Source organism: Aulonocara stuartgranti (genome assembly GCF_965226115.1).
Source record: "Aulonocara stuartgranti genome assembly, chromosome: 19".
NCBI lineage: Eukaryota > Metazoa > Chordata > Actinopteri > Cichliformes > Cichlidae > Aulonocara > Aulonocara stuartgranti.
The window spans coordinates 16,627,663-16,646,090 of record NC_138955.1 but is presented as its reverse complement, the minus strand read 5'-3'; the positions used below and the strand labels follow the sequence as shown (position 1 = coordinate 16,646,090).

Here is an 18,428-nt window from a genome sequence, read left to right as displayed (position 1 = left end):
ATTTTAAAATAATTCTGTATACATTCAAGGCTATTCATTCTCTCTCTCCACCGTACCTCTCTGACTTATTACAGATGAAGCTCCCATCCCGCTGCCTCAGATCTTCATCTTCTCTTTCTCTCTCTGTTCCCTCTGCTCGTCTGATCACAATGGGAGGGAGGGCCTTTAGCTGCTCTGCCCCTCGACTTTGGAATTCCCTACCCCCGGACCTCAGAAATATTAGTTCATTCTCTCTTTTTAAGTCCACCCTCAAAACTCATCTGTTTAAAATTGCCTATTCTTAAATTTCTGTATGTTTTAACTTTTATCTTCTATTTTTACCATTGTGTATATTTCCAGTTTTTATCTGTTGTACAGTGTCCTTGGGTGCTTTGAAAGGCGCTATTTAAATAAAATGTATTATTATTATTATTATTATTATGTGATTGTGTTTAGTAGTAGCAATTACTGGACAACCACAGCTGTCAACAACAGCTGGTAACCCCCAGCCCACGTTAAAATGATTTAGAGGACCCAAACAGATTAGCCACAAGGGACTGAATGTTAAAATCCTTCTTTAAAATCTGGGTTGTGGTAATTTATGGGTGATCTGTCAGTGTGCGTCTTCCTCAGTCTCCACTCCTCCTCTCTATAGTCTTGTATTAAAATGAGGTTTTTTTTCCTCAAGCGCTGAGTTTGTGGATCTAGAAGAAGCATGTTATAGGGTGTCAATAGAAGAACTGTGGTACTGCATGGGGAAGTCAAAAGTGACAGATGTGAGGCTAGTGCAGGACATTTACTGCATAGTTAAAGGCTAAAAGGTCCATTCAGAGGCAAGAAGTGATCAGGGACTATGTTTAAAGATACCTATAATTCCTAAATAGATCATGCAGTGCAACAGGTAATATTGTTAAACTCCTTGAATTAAAGCTAAAAGTCTCCATTTCAGTCTCACCTTGATTGTTTGATTATTATTATTTTTAAATCCCCTTCAATAGTATGATAGTATGGTCCAAAATGAGGGGGAAAAACAACATTGTCATGCTTTAAACCCTTGTGGACTTTAAACAGCACTTCTTATTTTGCCATTGTGTGAGGGTGACAGCCGGGCAGTGATCAGGCAGTTCAATCTTAATGATGATTAATGGTTCCTGACTTGTGCACTTCTGTCTTACAGGAGTAGTTTTCACTTGCTGAGGAAGAATGAGAAATTACTGAGAGAGCTGAAGAACCTGGATTCACGGCAGTGGTGAGGAGCCTGGAAAAAATCCATCTTTTCTGTTCATTCAGCTTTTTGTCGGATCATACTTTGAACTGGTTTGGTGTTGCAGCTTTAATAGGTTCTCATCTGTTTTGTTTTGTTTTTTCTTCATTCTCTTCCAGCCGTGAAACCCATAAAATTGCAGTATTTTACGTGGCTGAAGGCCAAGAGGACAAACACTCCATACTGACTAACACAGCTGGCAGCCAGGCATATGAGGACTTTGTTTCTGGACTGGGGTGGGAGGTGAGAACACATTTATACATATATTACTTATCATTATTATGGATTTAGCATTATCAGGACCATTTCAAAGTAATCCAAACCTAAACAGTCACCTGTATGTTTTATTCTTTTTAGCAGTGTGTGATGAAGCAAAACACATAATTAATGCAATAACAGTAATATTTCAGCCTATGAAACCAAATACTGTGAATTCTGCTTAAGTCATCTTTAGTGAATACATGTACTCTAAGGTTTAATATGATCAGCTTTGGCACACAGCTGTGGCCCACCTTGTTCAAACCTTCTGTTTGTGAATGGCAGCCAATCAGGAGGATGCCAGGAGGAAAATTCACATTTTAATTAGGCAAAATAAGTTAAAACAGTTTGCAGATACTCATATGCTATGCCTCAGAGCTTGGATTGTTTTTCACTGGTGATTGTTGATAAAAATTGTGGGGGCTTAGAAGGGCGTGAACCACTGGCTTAAAGGGGAAGGAGCTAAAGTGGCTCGTTTCAGACAGAGGTGGAACATTAAGCCGAAGTAAAAGATAAATAGTTATATTTTGAACTAGAATCCATGCAGTGCTATTCCAGCAGAGTTCAAGAATTAAAATCTGGAGAAAGGAAGTTTGAAATTTGGGAAATTAGCTGGTTATTTAGGATCATTTACTGCTACTGACAAAAACTTGTTTTCTTTATAATATGTTAGCACTTTGATTAGATGTTTAGGGACAAGAATATAGCGTGAACACAATCCACAGCATTTATAGCCTTACATAATATGAAATAAGCTAACTGAACGCAGAGGTTATATTTTGCTAAATGGACCTCGCTTGATATTGTTTGTGTGCTTGGGCCATTTAGGTGGACCTGCCCACTCACTGTGGTTTCATGGGAGGCCTTCAGAGAAATCGCAGCACAGGCCAGACCACTCCTTACTACGCCACTTCCACTACTGAGGTCATCTACCACGTCTCCACTCGCATGCCCCACGACCAGGACCTTAACCTCACCAAGAAGGTAACACACTCGACACAGTTTATCTAGACATGCAGATGGATGTATACAGGCTCTCTGTGAAGGGTGCTAGTTCCTCTTCGGTGTTTTTTGTTTTTTTTGTTTCTTATAGAGTGTTAATAGTGCTCCCCACTGTAGCAGTAGTAAATTTATAACCAGTCGCAATTAAGTATGAAATATGTGTCATTAGCAGCACTTTATTTGCTGTTTTGGGCAACACAAAAAACCACTGTGACATTTCAAAAATTGTCAAAATTGCTTGATAGATGGATGGAAACATCTCCCAGACTACATCTGACTGTGTTTTATGTGCTGTGGAAAAGAGTAATTAGTAATAATGAGCATGCTTATTGTTCGAATTTCACTTCTTTTATGTAGTGAGGGGACAAGAACTCCTTAGTCCTTCTTTTCGTCCACCCACACCTCTTTGATGAGCATAGGTACACACTCACACCACTCTGATGTCAGTGCTTCTACCCCACACCAATGCATTCAATAATTCCTCGGAGCAATCACGCCTGTATTTGTGCAGTGTGGCGCGTGGGGTTGTATCAGCCTCTAGGCAGCCAGGTTTATTGTGCGTGTGTGCGGTTGTGTGTGTGTGTGTCTGTGTACACACCTGTCATCCCCCAGGCACTGGGCGCTCTGCACATGGCCATAATGTCCCCATAATCAGATCATACTTCCTGCTTCTCGGCCTATCACGTCGCTTCAGGCTCCTGATTGGATTATCACCGCCTGGTCCGACACCATCAGTCTCCCTGATCAGCTGATGGCCCCATCAAACACGCATAGTCACATACGGACACGCACACACGCCACTGTGAACCCGTTTAACGTGACACAAACACACATCCACGGCAGGTTTCATTCACATCCATCTGCCCAAATAACCGCACAGCCATACATTTGTGTTAATGCTGGACAAAGCGAGTGTACACAGGCTTACAGACACAGTTTGACAAACGTGTCCACAAACAGGTTAAACTGAGATTTATCATTGCCACCCACTGAAAATACAAACAGTGTTGTCCATCGCAGGACATTTTTCCAGGTCTACGTCGTGGTCTGTCTCATCTGTGCAAAACACGATTAAATGATTAAAGCTGCATTACACCAGGTGATCGTGGCATCAGAGATGACATCACTCTGAGCTTCGTCACTGAAACATTTTTAAAATAAAAGTACAGCTCAGAGAGGCATATCAGACACCAAGACTCCAGACTGCCTTAAACTGTGCCACCTAATTGTTCTGACACCCAAAAAATACGACTTGAGGCTCATAACTCTTTCTTAAAGTGCAGTAATGGAAAGAGCATCAGTTCCCAGTATTACTGATGACTGTGAGTATCCTGCAGACACAGGAGGGGGTTTAGATTTATTCAAGGCAAAACTTCACAGATATATCAACTTTATGCTTTTCCCATCAAGTTCTGTCAGGTTAATTAAGCCTATAACTCACTGTATTCAGGTAAATTCAAGTCAGTGCTGCATGTTGGCGAAATCACGTCCAAATGTGTTAAATAATGCTTACATTTAAAAAAAAAAAAAAATTTAGTTGACCCCAAGCTTGTATACGAGCTGAGGATCAAGCGATGAACTCCAGGGTCAATGCAAAAGTGCAAAAACCTGCAATTCCTCCAGTGGCCACTTGATGCTGGCTAAACAAGTGAGTCAGTTCACAAAGACTAAAATAACCCAGTTAATAACTAATATCCCCATCGAAACAACTGTACTGTTGTAACTACGGAGCCCCGCAGGGGACATGGGAGAAAAAAAAATTAAGACGGACTTTTGCGAGATCTCGCAAAACCATCTCGGGATCTCGCAAAACCATCTCGGGATCTCGCAAAACCATCTCGGGATCTCGCAGAACCATCTCGGGATCTCGCAAAACCATCTCGGGATCTCGCAAAACTATCTCGGGATCTCGCAAAACTATCTCGGGATCTCGCAAAACTATCTCGGGATCTCGCAAAACTATCTCGGGATCTCGCAAAACTATCTCGGGATCTCGCAAAACTATCTCGGGATCTCGCAAAACTATCTCGGGATCTCGCAAAAGTTTTAGCCGCATTCTTCCCGTTAGCTCGAAGCTAACGGGAGGTCGAGACCCACTACAGCCGGGAGGAACATCGCTTTCCCGGCAAATCGTGCCTCGACCTCCCGGTCGGCTTCGAGCCGGCGTCCGAAGAATGCGGCTAAAAGTTAGGAAAAAAAAATTAAAAAAATTTTTTCTCCCATGTCCCCTGCGGGGCTCCGTAGTAACTCATCTCTCTGATGGGCAGCAGTAAGCTGACAGTTGACTGTAAGGCCTCACCTTCACTAGTTCCAGTCTTTGAACTGGACTAGCTGATAAGTTATAGGCACTAATGTATGTAACGGGTAGTGTAACATAAATCCCACCATGTGTAAAATACAGTATGTGATGTCTACAAACCAAATTACATCATTAAACTTTGCATCCCGGTGCACTATTTAATTAGTCATAAAAGTAACTGCAGTTATACATTTAAAAGGATCTGTCTTCAGCGTGTTTGTCTCATGGCCGAGGACAAGACTGGCAGCTATCAGAAGGTGTGTACAGAGACCTCTGTACACACCTTCTGGAGGACAACCCCCACCTGCCACCTCCCAGAGGTGGCAGGTGGGGGTGTGTGTTTTGGCAGACATCAAGGTTAATGACTGAGCTGTCACCAGCCCCGACTGTAGTCGGCGTGGGTGTGAATCTCACACACAGTCAGAGGATCACACACAATCCCATCTGTCTTCGAGCCCCTACTCCATCTTTCCGGGGCTTCACTTTGTCTTGTTGTCCACTCTCCATCTTCACACACGCACTCCATCACGGCCAGGGCCACCTAAACCACATATACACACAGACTTCAAAGCCTTGGGGTTATGATGGATACAGCCTATCCAGCTCCGTTTGCAGATCCCTCTCGGTCAATGTTGGTGTTTGAGTAATAATGTATATTTTTCTTCCATTTTGATTCTATTAATTTCTTTTCTTTCTTTTTTGCCTCTCCAGCTCAGACATCTTGGCAACGACGAAGTCCACATCGTCTGGTCAGAACATTCCAGGGACTACCGCCGCGGGATCATCCCCACTGAGTTCGGAGATGTGCTAATCATCATCTACCCCATGAAGAACCACATGTATTCCATCCACATACTCAAAAAACCAGAGGTAAACACGCAGGACTAGGCAGTTGTTCCTTACACACAGACCTTTAAAGCTCATTATTAAAACCTGGCATGGTAATTTAACTGCCCCCTGAGCTTATCACTGATGGCTATCTGTGTCACCTTTTGTGGGAATTGTTGGCCAATCAATGTAATCTTTCCCATTATCAGTGGCAGCAGTGCCAAATTAAAGGAAAAATCGAAACACTTTTCTAAATGCAGCCTTTTTTAGCTGTATTTGTGGCAAAGCAACAATGAAATGTTAAATAAGTGAAATGTTCACTTATTAAAAGTCTTACTTAGTTAGCCATTTTTGTATTTTTTTTATACTTAGACTTGTGTGGATTTGGGGAAAATTTGGTTGGAGAAAAAAATGAGAACAATATTTGGTCCATGATTTTATGTTTCCTACCAGACCCCACAGATATGCATCCAGATTGACTAACAATCCTAGAGAGAGTCTTGCCCCAAGTCTTTCTGATCTGGTTAATGTATCAGTCTAAAGCACACAGACATTAATACCACAGCACTGATGGCATAACTCTATTTCAAACAAGCCCTAACACAATAAAATGCTGCTTTTTTTTTTCTCTGTGACATAGATACCACAGCACTAATAACATAATCGTATTCTCTTTCATTCATTCTGCAGGGAAAAATATTGAATTATCATGAATCCAAAAACAAGTTAGATAAGATATTCCCTTTGTTGTTGTCCTGAAAGCACATGTATTCGGCCACAGAGCGCATGGCTTGGAGACCTGGTCCACAAATAAACTCAATAAAAGTCCGGCATTAGTTTCTTTGGTGGATTCCACAAGCAAAGCATTGAATTATATGGGAAAGTCAAAGCCTGAATCAAATATTGTATCATTACAAAAATCTGTGGCGTCAATCATTACTTGTCAGGGTCGGTTCAGTAGAACTGAGTAACTCCCACTGTTTCATAAAAATCTAGACTTTTCAGGGTTTTCTTTAAAAAAAAAAAATCTAATTTGAACTATATAAAGGAATAAACGTGGATTTAATGCCAGTTTTGTTCTCTGTAGGTTCCTTTCTTTGGTCCGCTGTTTGATGGAGCCATTGTGGACATGAAGATTTTGCCCACCATGGTGAGAGCGACAGCTATCAACGCGAGCCGGGCCCTTAAATCCCTCATCCCTCTCTACCAGAACTTGTATCCTTTAAAACCCTCATATGAAAATTTAGGATAAAAAGGCAAAGGTAGGATGCTGAAAATGAGTTTTCTCTCTGGTTTTTCTCTTTTCTTGTGTTATATTAGCATATTATTTATATTGTTATGTATTATGTTTGCGTTTTAAGAGATATTTAACCTCACAAGACTCTTTTGCCACAAACTTCAGGAAAAAAAACTTCATTCAAAACTCAAAGGTCTGCAGCACGTGGATTTATGCTATTACCAGCTCTCTGTTTAGGTCTGAAGACTTCAGCTATTCCTGCACTTTGCAAAGTTTTAAGTATCAAGGTGAACGAGAGTCACACCAAATACATATCTAATTTCTTTCTTTCTTTTTTTCCAAATGATTGCTCAGAAGAATTCAGGGGAGTATTTTATTATTATTGGCCTGAAAGAGTTTGCAAAACACTTTAAATATCACTGTGTCTAACCTTCACTGAAACAGGTAGGCTTGCTGACAGCTGACAGCATATCGTCCTTTGCAGCCTCGTGCAGAAAAGGCCTTCAATCTCTTTTTCTTTTGTACTGTGGTTGTAGCTTTTTTAGTGTTACATTAAACTCTTAAGTCCACTAAATGCAGTCTAAAACTATTTTTAGCAGTTTTGCATCACCTTGATATTTATTTATTTATTTATTTATTTAATTTTTTATGACTTGCCCTGTCATCCACAATTCCACATGCTCTCAAATGATGAGATGTTTTAAAAACTTACATTGAAGTTGTGAGAATGTCGTTTTGCTGTGTGAGCTTTTGAAATCGTTGCACGTGTGAGTGTGAGAGAGAATGTTGGGTTGGAGGATTAAGAATAGCAGATCAATGTCCAGTGCTGTGCAGCTTTCAGAATATGAGAGCTCGTTTGATAGAGCTGCATTTAGTTGCCTCTGAAGTGCTATATATCAAGTGTGCGTGTTTACCCGTGCGTGGCCAGGCAGAGAAGATTGGGATGCACATTCGGAGGGTGTGTATATGTGTGTGTCTGTGAATCCGTGTGTGCAAGGAGAGAAAGGCAGACAGACAGGTGTGCATGCAGTCTGTCTGCCTGATCCGAAGCGATGGTTTGGAAGAAGCCGTGGTCGATAATTATCGATGACTCTCCTCTCTAATGCTGTTCCTAAATGAGAGGCTTTGCTCTCTGGTCTCAGAGACACACAGCCAGATAAGTATCCACATTCATACACACTCTTGATTACACTTACGTGGACACAAGAGGTACAGAAATCCAAGTGAATCAATATAAAAACATGCAGATTAATTAACATTTTTCAACCAATATTTTTTTAAAGAAAGACTGTGAAACTAAAAAACAAACAAACACAAAAACCAAAACAGTAATTGTCCCCCATGTCTGTGTGCATATCTTTGTGTTCTCTCTTTTCTTTGTGTTCAAAACTGCCTGATGACCAATTAAAGGAAAAACATAATCACTTCCTGCTGTGACAAAACAAATTTCCCACGTGTGGGACTAATAAAGGTTATCTTATCTTATCTTATCTTATCTATTCCCTACAGTGAGAGGATCCGGTGGCTCCGTTTTGTCGTGAGGGACTTTGTGCAGACATGCTTTGGTTCCACTTGTCCCTTTGAAAGAGAATCGTCAATACAAAGTTTTTCTGAGTGATCACCTTCATGCTGAAAAACAGGTGCTTTTAACTTCTAGGCTGAACGATTGTAATTCCTTATTATTATTATTATTTTTTTATGTCTACCAGAATGCTGCAGTGAGATGACTAACATGAAGTGTTTAATTCAGTATTAAATTTGAAATCCTTCTCTTCACATGCAAAGCCCGAATGTCCCCATTATATCTCAAAGACCCCAAAGATACCTTAGTATCGGTGTAGAGCCACTTTGCTCTCAGACTGCAGCCTAACTTGTGTTTCCTATGTTTCCCAAGAGTAGAGCCTTTTGGTATCAGGCAGCTTCAGTTATCAGACTTTGTCCAAGTCATCCAGTTCACCTGGAAGGTGCACACATGTGGGGGATTTGGCACTGAGGTGTTAGACATTATTCTGAGGGAGAAAATCCTTTGAAAGATTGGTGTTCATCCATGCAGTACAGTTCCAGAGCCTCTGTGATTCAGGGTCAAAACTGCTTGGAGCTGTTCTGGTGGCATGTGGCATCACTTCCCCCCCACCTTTACTTTGTCACCTGCCCTGTACATAGTGCAGGTGATGAAAGATGGTGGACCATGTGGATAGACGAGGGAAAGGACAGGGCGAGGAAGCCATTTCGCTCTGCTAGTGATACACAGGCTGTTAGGCTCAGTGTGGGGCTGTAGCTCGTGAGCAAACACCCCCCCTCCCGACAGCTTTGTGTAGGTGTATGTGCGTTTTTGTGCGCCCACTGCTTCTTCCCCACCTTCATGTCTGTTTGTGTTTTTTGTGTTACTCCAGCAATCTTGAGCGAGTGTGCAGACATGTAGACACCTCTGCTAGCGTCCACATGTCCTGCGTTTCCGTGCGAGACTGTGTGTGCATGTCCGTTTACCCACTGCGCACGTTTGTTTGTGAGCATGTGCACTTGGTGACACACTTGTGTCACGCATGCTTGTTTTGGGGTGTTTGTGTGTGTCTGAAAGTGTCCTGGCGCGTATCGATTGGTGGTAGCAGCAGGCCGATGTCTCTGACAGCCTGAATTACAGTAATCAGTCATTATTGACTCCCCATCTCTGTGCTACACACACCACTCTGCTCCTCTTATCTGTCTCTCCACCTCTCCCTCCCTTTGTGTCCCCCACTTCTGTCACTCCTTTCCTCCCTCCCTCCCTCCCTCCCTCAAACTCTGGGACCATCTATCTTTACACTCACATCCCTGTACGTCTTCTTGTGGCCTTTTCCACCTCCTCCTGCTTCTATCTCGTATCTGTGGCCCTCATCATCTTTTCCTCTATCTTCCTCCCTAATTCTGTCCCTGCATTGTCTCTCTTGTCACTCTAATTCCTTTATCTTCGCAAATCCTTTTTTTCTATCTCTGTCGTACTGTCTGTTTTTCATCTTTTTCACATTTATTACTTTTCGTTCTTCATTCAGTTTTTCTCCCCCAGATCTTTTTCTTGTCTGTTCATTCTCATTGTCCTAAAGTGAGGGAAAGTCGCTTCATGATGTAATAGCAACCCTTTAAGACAAACTTTTCTCAATAATATTTCCCTGTTGGCATTTTTCTTCCAGCTAGGTCCCCTCAAGTATGAAGGACTGCAATAATAAAAAATAAATAAAGTAAAAAATGTGTAAATAAATTGTTAATAATAATAATAATAATAATAATAATAATAATAATGGATACTTTTTGCCTTATAGTCTGATTTGTCATAACTTCTCCGTTTTGTGGTAAGCTTTTCTTTGGCTGTCACTTCTTCACCCTGACCTGTCTTATTTGGCTCAGCAGAACTAAAATATATATCTGTCTGTGAAGGTTCTCAATCATCCAGGTCATCGTAGTGAAATATATATCCTGCCGCACTCACATAAGCTCAGCGATTCTCTGCGCGATCAACCTCTCACATGTTTAAGCTGCGGGAGATTTCACTTGTCATGTTTGCATAGTAAGCTAACAATTAATAAGACGATGTCAGAGGAATTGGTGCACAAATTATCATCACTCACAGATCAGTGCTGTCGCTCTCTATACACAGTTCGCGCGATTGCAAAGTGAAAGCAAAAAAACAAGCGCAAATTCAAACACGATTTCAATATGTCACATATTGACAGTGGCTCACCCAATGACATAATTACCCAGCTACATTTCTGAAAGAATGCAAAAGCATTGACATATATTTTTCCTTCCTACAATAGCCCGACAGGCAGGGCAGAGATAGCCCCGGGACGTCGGGCTAGCGATATTGCGAGCCCTGTATCTGATTGAGGAATCACTCATCTTTGGAAAAGAGAGTTTATTACAGAGAAATGTCTCTTTCCAAAATAAAAGCTATACTATCCGCTTCTTCTGGGCTATATTCTCAGCAGCATATTAAACATATCAGGTCTCCATAAGGAGAATCCTGTGCTAACAGCTGTCTAAATGACTCGGCTAAAGTTTGTAGCATGCATGCTTGTTGTTTTTGTCTTTGCACTAGGATGATGTCGGTGTAAATGTGCAGTCATATTCGTTGTGTTCCCACTAGTGCTTTCAGGTTAATCTCGTTGAAATAACCTTAACGCCACAACACGGCAAATCTCCGTTAACGAGCTACCCTATACAGAGGGGCTAGACGGCCAACACGTTAACGAGCTAACTGCGCTAACACACTAGCTCCCACCCATGTAATTGAGCATTGCATGGCACATCCAACATACTGTTTTACTTTAGTCCATGACTCGCTTACCTTCAGGGTCATACGTCACATGAAAACCAAAATAATTCCAAACGCCAGATCTGAATGAGGGTGGGGAGGTCCACTTCTGTCTCGCTAGCTTGCCCTGCGCTCTTCCTTCTGACCATGCTGTCTGTGTTGAGCGCTCAGTGAATCTGCGTTCGACTACTCCGCCTAGGCTGCACTCTCGAGCCTAGGCGGAGTAGTCAAATGCAGATTCACTGAGCGCTCAACACAGACAGCATCGTCAGAAGGAAAGTTGATAAAATAAATTACAAATTTTGTATTGTTCTTTTTTTTTTCTCCCCTTTGGTTTTCTTTCTTTCTCTCCCCCTCTTTCTTTCATTCTTTCCCCCTGTCCTATCCCACAGTCATGTCTGTCCCGTTTGCAACTGAAAATAAAATAAATTCATAATTATAATAAAGGTCAATCAAATGGACCAATATGATGATCCACTTAAAATAAATCCTCTTGGCATCTTTCTTGGCCTCAAGACAACAATTCTGATGGCTATAGATCCAAACGGGACACAAAAAAAAAAAAAAAAAAAAAAAAATTTGAAAAAAAAAAATTTGAAAAAAATTGTATTGTTCGATACATATGCGTACCGAACCGAAAGCACTGTATCGAACGGTTCAATATCGATACGAATATCGTTGCACCCCTAATATATATATATATATATATATATATATATTAGGTAAATTAATACAAAGGTAAATAAATGCAGTGCATTTTTAAAAAGTATGAATATATAATTTATGTTATAAATTAATTCATGCATATTTTTAATTTTTACTGTTATTCATCCGTTTAATGTCTTGTTTATTTGTTCTTAAGGGGGGCTTTACAACAATTACAACATACCTGGCCAAGCAACGACATCTTGGGTCTTAAAAAAAGCCTCTATAAGGGGGCGTAATACAGCACATTTCTAACCTTAAAACATTTAAATGTTACATTTTGCCACTTGAGATCAAATGTAAATCAGAGCAAAACACTTTTTCATGGGTGCAGTAGTTGTTTTGTTGTTGCACTGACCCAGGTCTTTGTGATAAGTTGTGTTTAAAACGACACAACAGCTTGTGCTACGATGAGCATCTTCATCTCTCTGTGGCGGCTGCAGTGATCAAACCTTTTTCCAGCTGCGGTTGGTTTCATTGCTTTGTTTTGTTCAGCTATTACAGAAAAGGAAGCTTCACACAAATATACGGATCATGCCTTTTTCTGTGTTTCAACCATGGTTCCTTTTTCCCCCCTGATTTTCAGCTGTTGTTGAATATTTGCAAGTGGCTTCCTGCTCAGAGTGAATTAAACTGTTTGGAACATTTATTCTAACATGTGGTTTGTGGAACTTGAACTACATCTCCAAACGTTGATTCTGTTCATCTGGACGTAGCGTTTTCAGTGGGAGAAATGTTTCGTCACTCATCCAAGTGACTTCTACAGTCTCAGCTGACTGCAGGTTTCCCCAATCTTATAAACAGTACATTTGCCTAATGACTGAAACCAGCCCACTCCTTCATCATGATTATGCAAATTCTCATGACCACTGATCAACTTGAACTACATTTAAAAAATAATATTAGTAGCCCATGCTTTGTATTCCTGTCATTCAGTGTTATAGAAATCATTTGAGACTCCTAATGTCAAAAAAATTAAAAGAAACTAAAATGCTTGTGATATGTTACATCGAAGATTATGCATTTGTTGGCAAATTTTTGCCCCATATATGAGGGACCAGAACCTATGAAATGGACTTAATATTCTGTTCATTATGACCAGAAATGAGTGTCTGAGCTCAAAAACTCATCAGGAAAGTGTTTAGAGATCAGGGCCCGAGGCCTTTTTGTCCTCATATTCTTCTACAGGAGCAGGAGTTTCTTTGCAACCACAGGTATCTCCCCCTGGTGGCTGTTGAAAGGATTACAGGTTTATTAAAGGTTTAAGACCAGTTTCATTGGCTTCCCTTTTCTGACCTTTTGTACTGAATGTGGTTGGGCATCAAACAGTTTGTCCAGCTTAGCAGAAAGGCTAATGTCAGTTAGCACTAGTAAGTACTGCTAGCGGTCATCGTATGGTAATCTCATTCTTGATCTGCATGTTTTTGTTTTAGCAAAGATTTTACGTCAGAAGACCTTCCTAACCCAACCCTCCCATTGGTGTGAGCTTGGGGCCAACGCTCGCATGTGTACACTGGTTTTCTGACTGTAGAGTAGTTGAGATTTGAAGAGAGATGAATGATTCATATCTTCCTGACATACCTGTGAATTCGGCAACACGGAATACATGAGGCTTAGATGTCCTTGTGTATGAATCTCCTTCAGTTCTGCATAAAGCTTCAGCTGAGTGCTGCATTGTAACATTGACTGATAGGACCTCGCTGAGGGGCTGACACAGAAGCAAAATGAGAGAAGGTTGGCAAGACAAAGTATGTCAGTGTTAACTGGCATTTTTCTCGTCTTTCTTTCCCGTTCTCTCTCTCTCCCGCTCTCTCTCTGTCTGCCTTCTTCCCTCTCTCCCCCTCTCTCTGTCTCTTGGCCCTCAGGGCAGTCCATCTGCCTTTTCTCTCTCTCTGATCTTTCATTCACCGTGACCAGAGCCATCCAAAACCACACAGCACACTCACACACAGGGTGCCAGGCTGCTGGGGCAGCTGTGTGTAAGCACAGCTCTCTCACATATCAGCTCACTGCAGCAGCAGAAGCAGTCCAAAACTCCCCAACACATGCATGCACACACTCTTCATATAGGCCTTACTACACTCGCACGTGTCACGATGAACAATAACACAAAGCTGGTATTAGAAACTTCCCTTCTCTTCCCGCTGATGACTCGTGTTAGCACACACGCAGCCAGTCTTTAGTCACGTAAAGAATAGCCCATCAGATTGGAATCAGTCCTCCTGAACTTATAGATTAGACCAGATAAAAGTGTGGAGCAGACTGCTGGGTATCATCGCTCTTTAAGCGACACCAGCGTGTCGGGATCCAGATGTGATTTGCGTAGCCCTACTGTAGATCATCTCTATCACAATTCCCTTGGATTTATTACTGGGGAAAGTTGCGAAGCTGTTCGTAATTAACTTTAATGTTTTTTACCATTACTTTTAAGACTTGAAAACATGGGTTACAGTGCATGTTTGCAAGAATGCTTTGCTTTTGATATTACCCTTGTGAATGAAGAAAGCATGCACCATTAGAGGTGGGAAAGTCATATGTCAGCCTGCAGCATAAAACCTGCTTTTTTTTATGTGCCTGCTTGTCCTTGACTAAAGTAATGTTGATTTCATGACAAAAAGTTGAAGTAAACCTTTAGATCGTGGCACTTTGAGTGGGTGTAAAATTAATTTGATTCTCATTATTAAAAGATCTTAAAAAGTGTTTCAGCCCTGAAGCTTTCATGTAGCAGTCTCCTGTGTTTATAGTTACGAGTCCTCAAAATGTTAAAAACTGACATGAATTATTTTTTAAAAGCACAAAATTTCAAAACAAACCATAGTAGGAAGGTAAAATTTTGTTTGTTGTACCAAACACAAAATCAGCTGAGTGTGAAAGTGGAAACTTGATCTCTAAATCTGATGCTTTTTATAAGAGGTGACTTGAATCTTTACCTTATTGAGTAAAATCTGTTTTCCAAGCTAAAGTTGAGTTTTGTGACCGTGAGTCCGTCTAAGCAGAGTCATCATGCTGGCCCACTGGTCACCTAGCTGCAACTACTACAGCTGCTCTACCATCTGATAACACCGTGTTGCGGTGTGTGTGTGTGTGTGTGTGTGTGTGTGTGTGTGTGTGTGTGTGTGTGTGTGTGTGTGTGTGTAAGAGTAGGCTGTGGCCATCCTCCATCTGCTCCTGTGTGATTGTGGTTTTTGGGGAACAATGTTGGAGAGACACTAAGCTGCTATACACACACGGACACACACACACACAGGCTGCCAGCAAATGTTTGTGTGTGCATGAATTTTCAAATATATCACCTAACCATTTACACTTACACAAAATGTAAACATGAAGTGCATGTGTATAAACGTTACTTTCAGGATTAAAGGGTGTGTGTGTGTGTATGTGTGTGTGTGTGTGTTGGTTGTGTGGGACGTCCCCTCTAGTAGTTGATTGGCAGAGATAGCTGCACTGAGGCTGGGGTCAGCATATGGCTCAGTATGATAGCGATGCTCTGTTTTTAGTGTGTGTGTGTGTGTGTGTGTGTGTGTGTGTGTGTGTGTGTGTGTGTGTGTGTGTGTGAGCGTCATTGCCTTTCTCTCGCTTTCACACTCTGTTCCCACTGAAATGGTGGCAGCTCTGGGCATGTAGCGCTATTATCCCCCATATCCACACACACACACACAGACACACACACACCAAGGGCAGCCAAACGCCTAGCGGCCTGCCTGGCTTCTCTTTGCCAACTCCCACAATAGAGCCTATTGTCCCAGTAAGGCTACAATCTGCTGTGTGTGACAAGGATGTGTGTGTTTCTCACCACGGTAGAAAGGTGAGGGCAGAGCCTTACAAATTGAAGACATTTTCTTATTGCTGATGCTGAAATGGGGTCATGTTATCCTTAACCTCCCGCAGGCTCCGCTGCACCCGTCAGACACTGGAGAAGCATTTCTTTTGATCTAAAAGAAAGCTGCACCAATGCCTGCGTCATGCTCTCACTGATAAATCTATCACAAACGTACATTTAAAACACTTGGTGAAAAAGTCTTCCATGAGTAAAGCTGCTCCATGATTTAAAATCTGGATGTAAATGAGCATACAACTCTGCGGTGCATGAGGAGCTTCTGCTGGCAGATTGACAGAAATCAGTGCCACACATTGAGTGGCACATACACAATCAGGATTAGGCTAAGGGTCTGTGTATTAGTGCGGGTTAGGGGTAAGGAAATGAATATAAGTCTGTGTGTATGCTTGCAGAGGGGGAGGTGATGGTGGTTAATTGTTTCCCGTCGGGTAGTTAGAGGAAATGAAAAGGGGTGAGGAGGAGGGGTCATGGCTAATCTCTTTCCCATCTCCTTGGGGAAGTCTGTGTGTATGTGTGTGTTGCTTCTAGGATGACTGCCTGCTTCACAGTCACATATTAGCGCTATGATTTCCAAACACTTGAAAGTGGACAGATGTTACAGTTAACATGTGGCCGTGTTTGAGTTAAAGAGAAGTTATTCCCAGGTGTTTTTCAGTTGAATTTCACTGATTATTTTGAAAGCTTAATTTTGTACTGTTGACTGCTTCCTTATTTCCCAAGAGGTCGCCACTGTGGATGGATACACATATTTGATTTTTTGCATCCTTCCTGATGCAACCCTCCTGTTTATCTGGACTCAGGCTGTTCTGGCCCCCTGAGGATGGATGTGTGTTTCCTTCTAGTCTCGAACCAGAAATCTTTTGCATCTCAGGCACATACTTTTGCTGGTTTTGGTTGTACCTCATAGACTATGATATTATGCATGAGAGAAAAAACATTTAGAGACTCCTAAATACAGAAATCTATGTGGTATTTCTCCCTATGGGTGGAGGGATAAAATGATCTTTACATCAGCAGTTTAGGTGGCTTTTAGCAAATTTGACTTATTTAGATGACGTTTAAATTTACAGTAAAGCCTTTAAACTTGAGAGCATATTTCAACACATTTTATATTTCTATTCTAGACCTTGACTAAACTAGGTTTGCTTGATTAGGAGCTGTTTTAGTTCCTCCTCCTTTAAGGCTGCTCACACTTTAAGCTACACCAAATGAATAATTGTTTTGGGATGAACCGCTTATACTTTGAAGTTGGATTTTTTTTTCAGTCCCACAGGTGCATGAAATTAAGAACCTAAAAATGCAAGCTGCCTTTACAAACATTGGTGGAGATATGATTTGTTCTAAAAGAGCTCACTGAATTTTGTGGTACTGAATTAAGATGCCAGTGTTACAACAAGTCAGTTTGTAGAATTTCTAGGAGGGAGTAAATTTCACAATCAGTTGTAAGTAAGACAGATCACATAAAACTACAACGTCCTGTGTATCTGCTGAGTTCCTTTCTGTGGTCTGCTTGTAGATCCACTAACCACTAAGCATTGCCGTTATGGGTTGCGTCCTTCTCCTATATGCTATTCCAGTATTGCTCTGTCTCCAGCTTTGGTGGGGTTGTTCTCATAGTGTTCCCCTGCTACTGGGAGTACACCATAGATGGCTTAGTAGAGTACAGCTGGTTTATTGTCCTGCCTTCCAACTTTCTAGTATACCTCTTTAAGCTGCTGTGAGTGTTTGGCAGTTTTTAAGGCCTCAGGTTTAGGCAGCTTGCTGTGCTTCTTAGGCACCTTCTTCATCTCTAGTCTTCTTCTCCATGGAGGGTACTGCTCCTTGTGAGGTCATCTTGAGGTCATCCGAGCATTGTCGCGGTGTAGATTTTGATGATGGTCACAGTAGGGATTGTCCGTAGTCATTCACATCTTCTAGTAGACCTTCAGACCTTCACGGTCCACTTGAACCATCCTGTAGTGAATGGCCACACGGTAAATTCACTACAACAGCACATCAGAGAATCATAGCACCATATTCGAGTGCATTTTACTTTCCCATGAACAATATAATTGAACTCTTTAAATGTAGTGATTAAACAATAATACCTGGGTACAAGTCTTTTTTTTTGTAATTAACTTGCAGTTCTCATTAAACATTTTAAGAAACTGCAGCTACTGCAGCAAGTTGAATATTACCATGAATCATGAAGACTGTCCAAGTTTGTATTCTTGCGCTCGTAAGCTGAAGCGTTTTGCACAAGCACAAAGCAGTGATGTTTCTTCTCAGCTCTTTAGTAAACTCTCCGCAGAGCAGCGTGACTAGCAGTCAATACATAGGTGTCAATTATCAAAGCTGATGTGCATTACTTTAATGTTACTCCTGCCTCGTGATGGGTTTTTGGGCCTAATTTCCAACATTCATGATTCATGTCGTGACTGACTGAGCGGGCGAGTGTCTGTGTTTGTGTGCAAGCATACATGCTTGTCACCGAGAGCTGTGCAGACACATGAGCCGCAGCCATCAGTGGCTTGATCACACCTTGCTGGAGCAGGCCCCCCTCTGACTGGTAAACAAGCTAATCTGCAGTTGTGTGTATGTGAGTGTGTAAGTGCGTGAATGCGCTTTGTGGCCGGGTGTGTGAATGTAAGTTTCTTTATGTGATAAGGTGTTTAAGATTCAGGGTGGGTTCCCTCACGGATGACCGAGACAAAGTGCAGAACAGCAGACTGTGTGTCATCAGCTCTA

The 18,428-nt window shown here is 41.6% G+C and overlaps 1 protein-coding gene across 5 annotated transcripts in view; it reads left to right on the top strand.

The window, feature by feature from the left end:
- The window catches only part of ralgapa1 (Ral GTPase activating protein catalytic subunit alpha 1), an 82,276-nt gene that overhangs the window by 48,054 nt on the left and 15,794 nt on the right, over nucleotides 1-18,428 (top strand). For all 5 annotated transcript variants that reach the window (XM_082516717.1, XM_082516718.1, XM_082516720.1 and 2 more), the window contains exons 39-43: nucleotides 1,157-1,228; nucleotides 1,363-1,486; nucleotides 2,330-2,485; nucleotides 5,514-5,672; nucleotides 6,718-6,845. In XM_082516717.1, coding sequence (XP_082372843.1) covers nucleotides 1,157-1,228; nucleotides 1,363-1,486; nucleotides 2,330-2,485; nucleotides 5,514-5,672; nucleotides 6,718-6,845 — 639 coding nt within the window. The remainder of the gene's footprint in view (nucleotides 1-1,156; nucleotides 1,229-1,362; nucleotides 1,487-2,329; nucleotides 2,486-5,513; nucleotides 5,673-6,717; nucleotides 6,846-18,428) is intronic.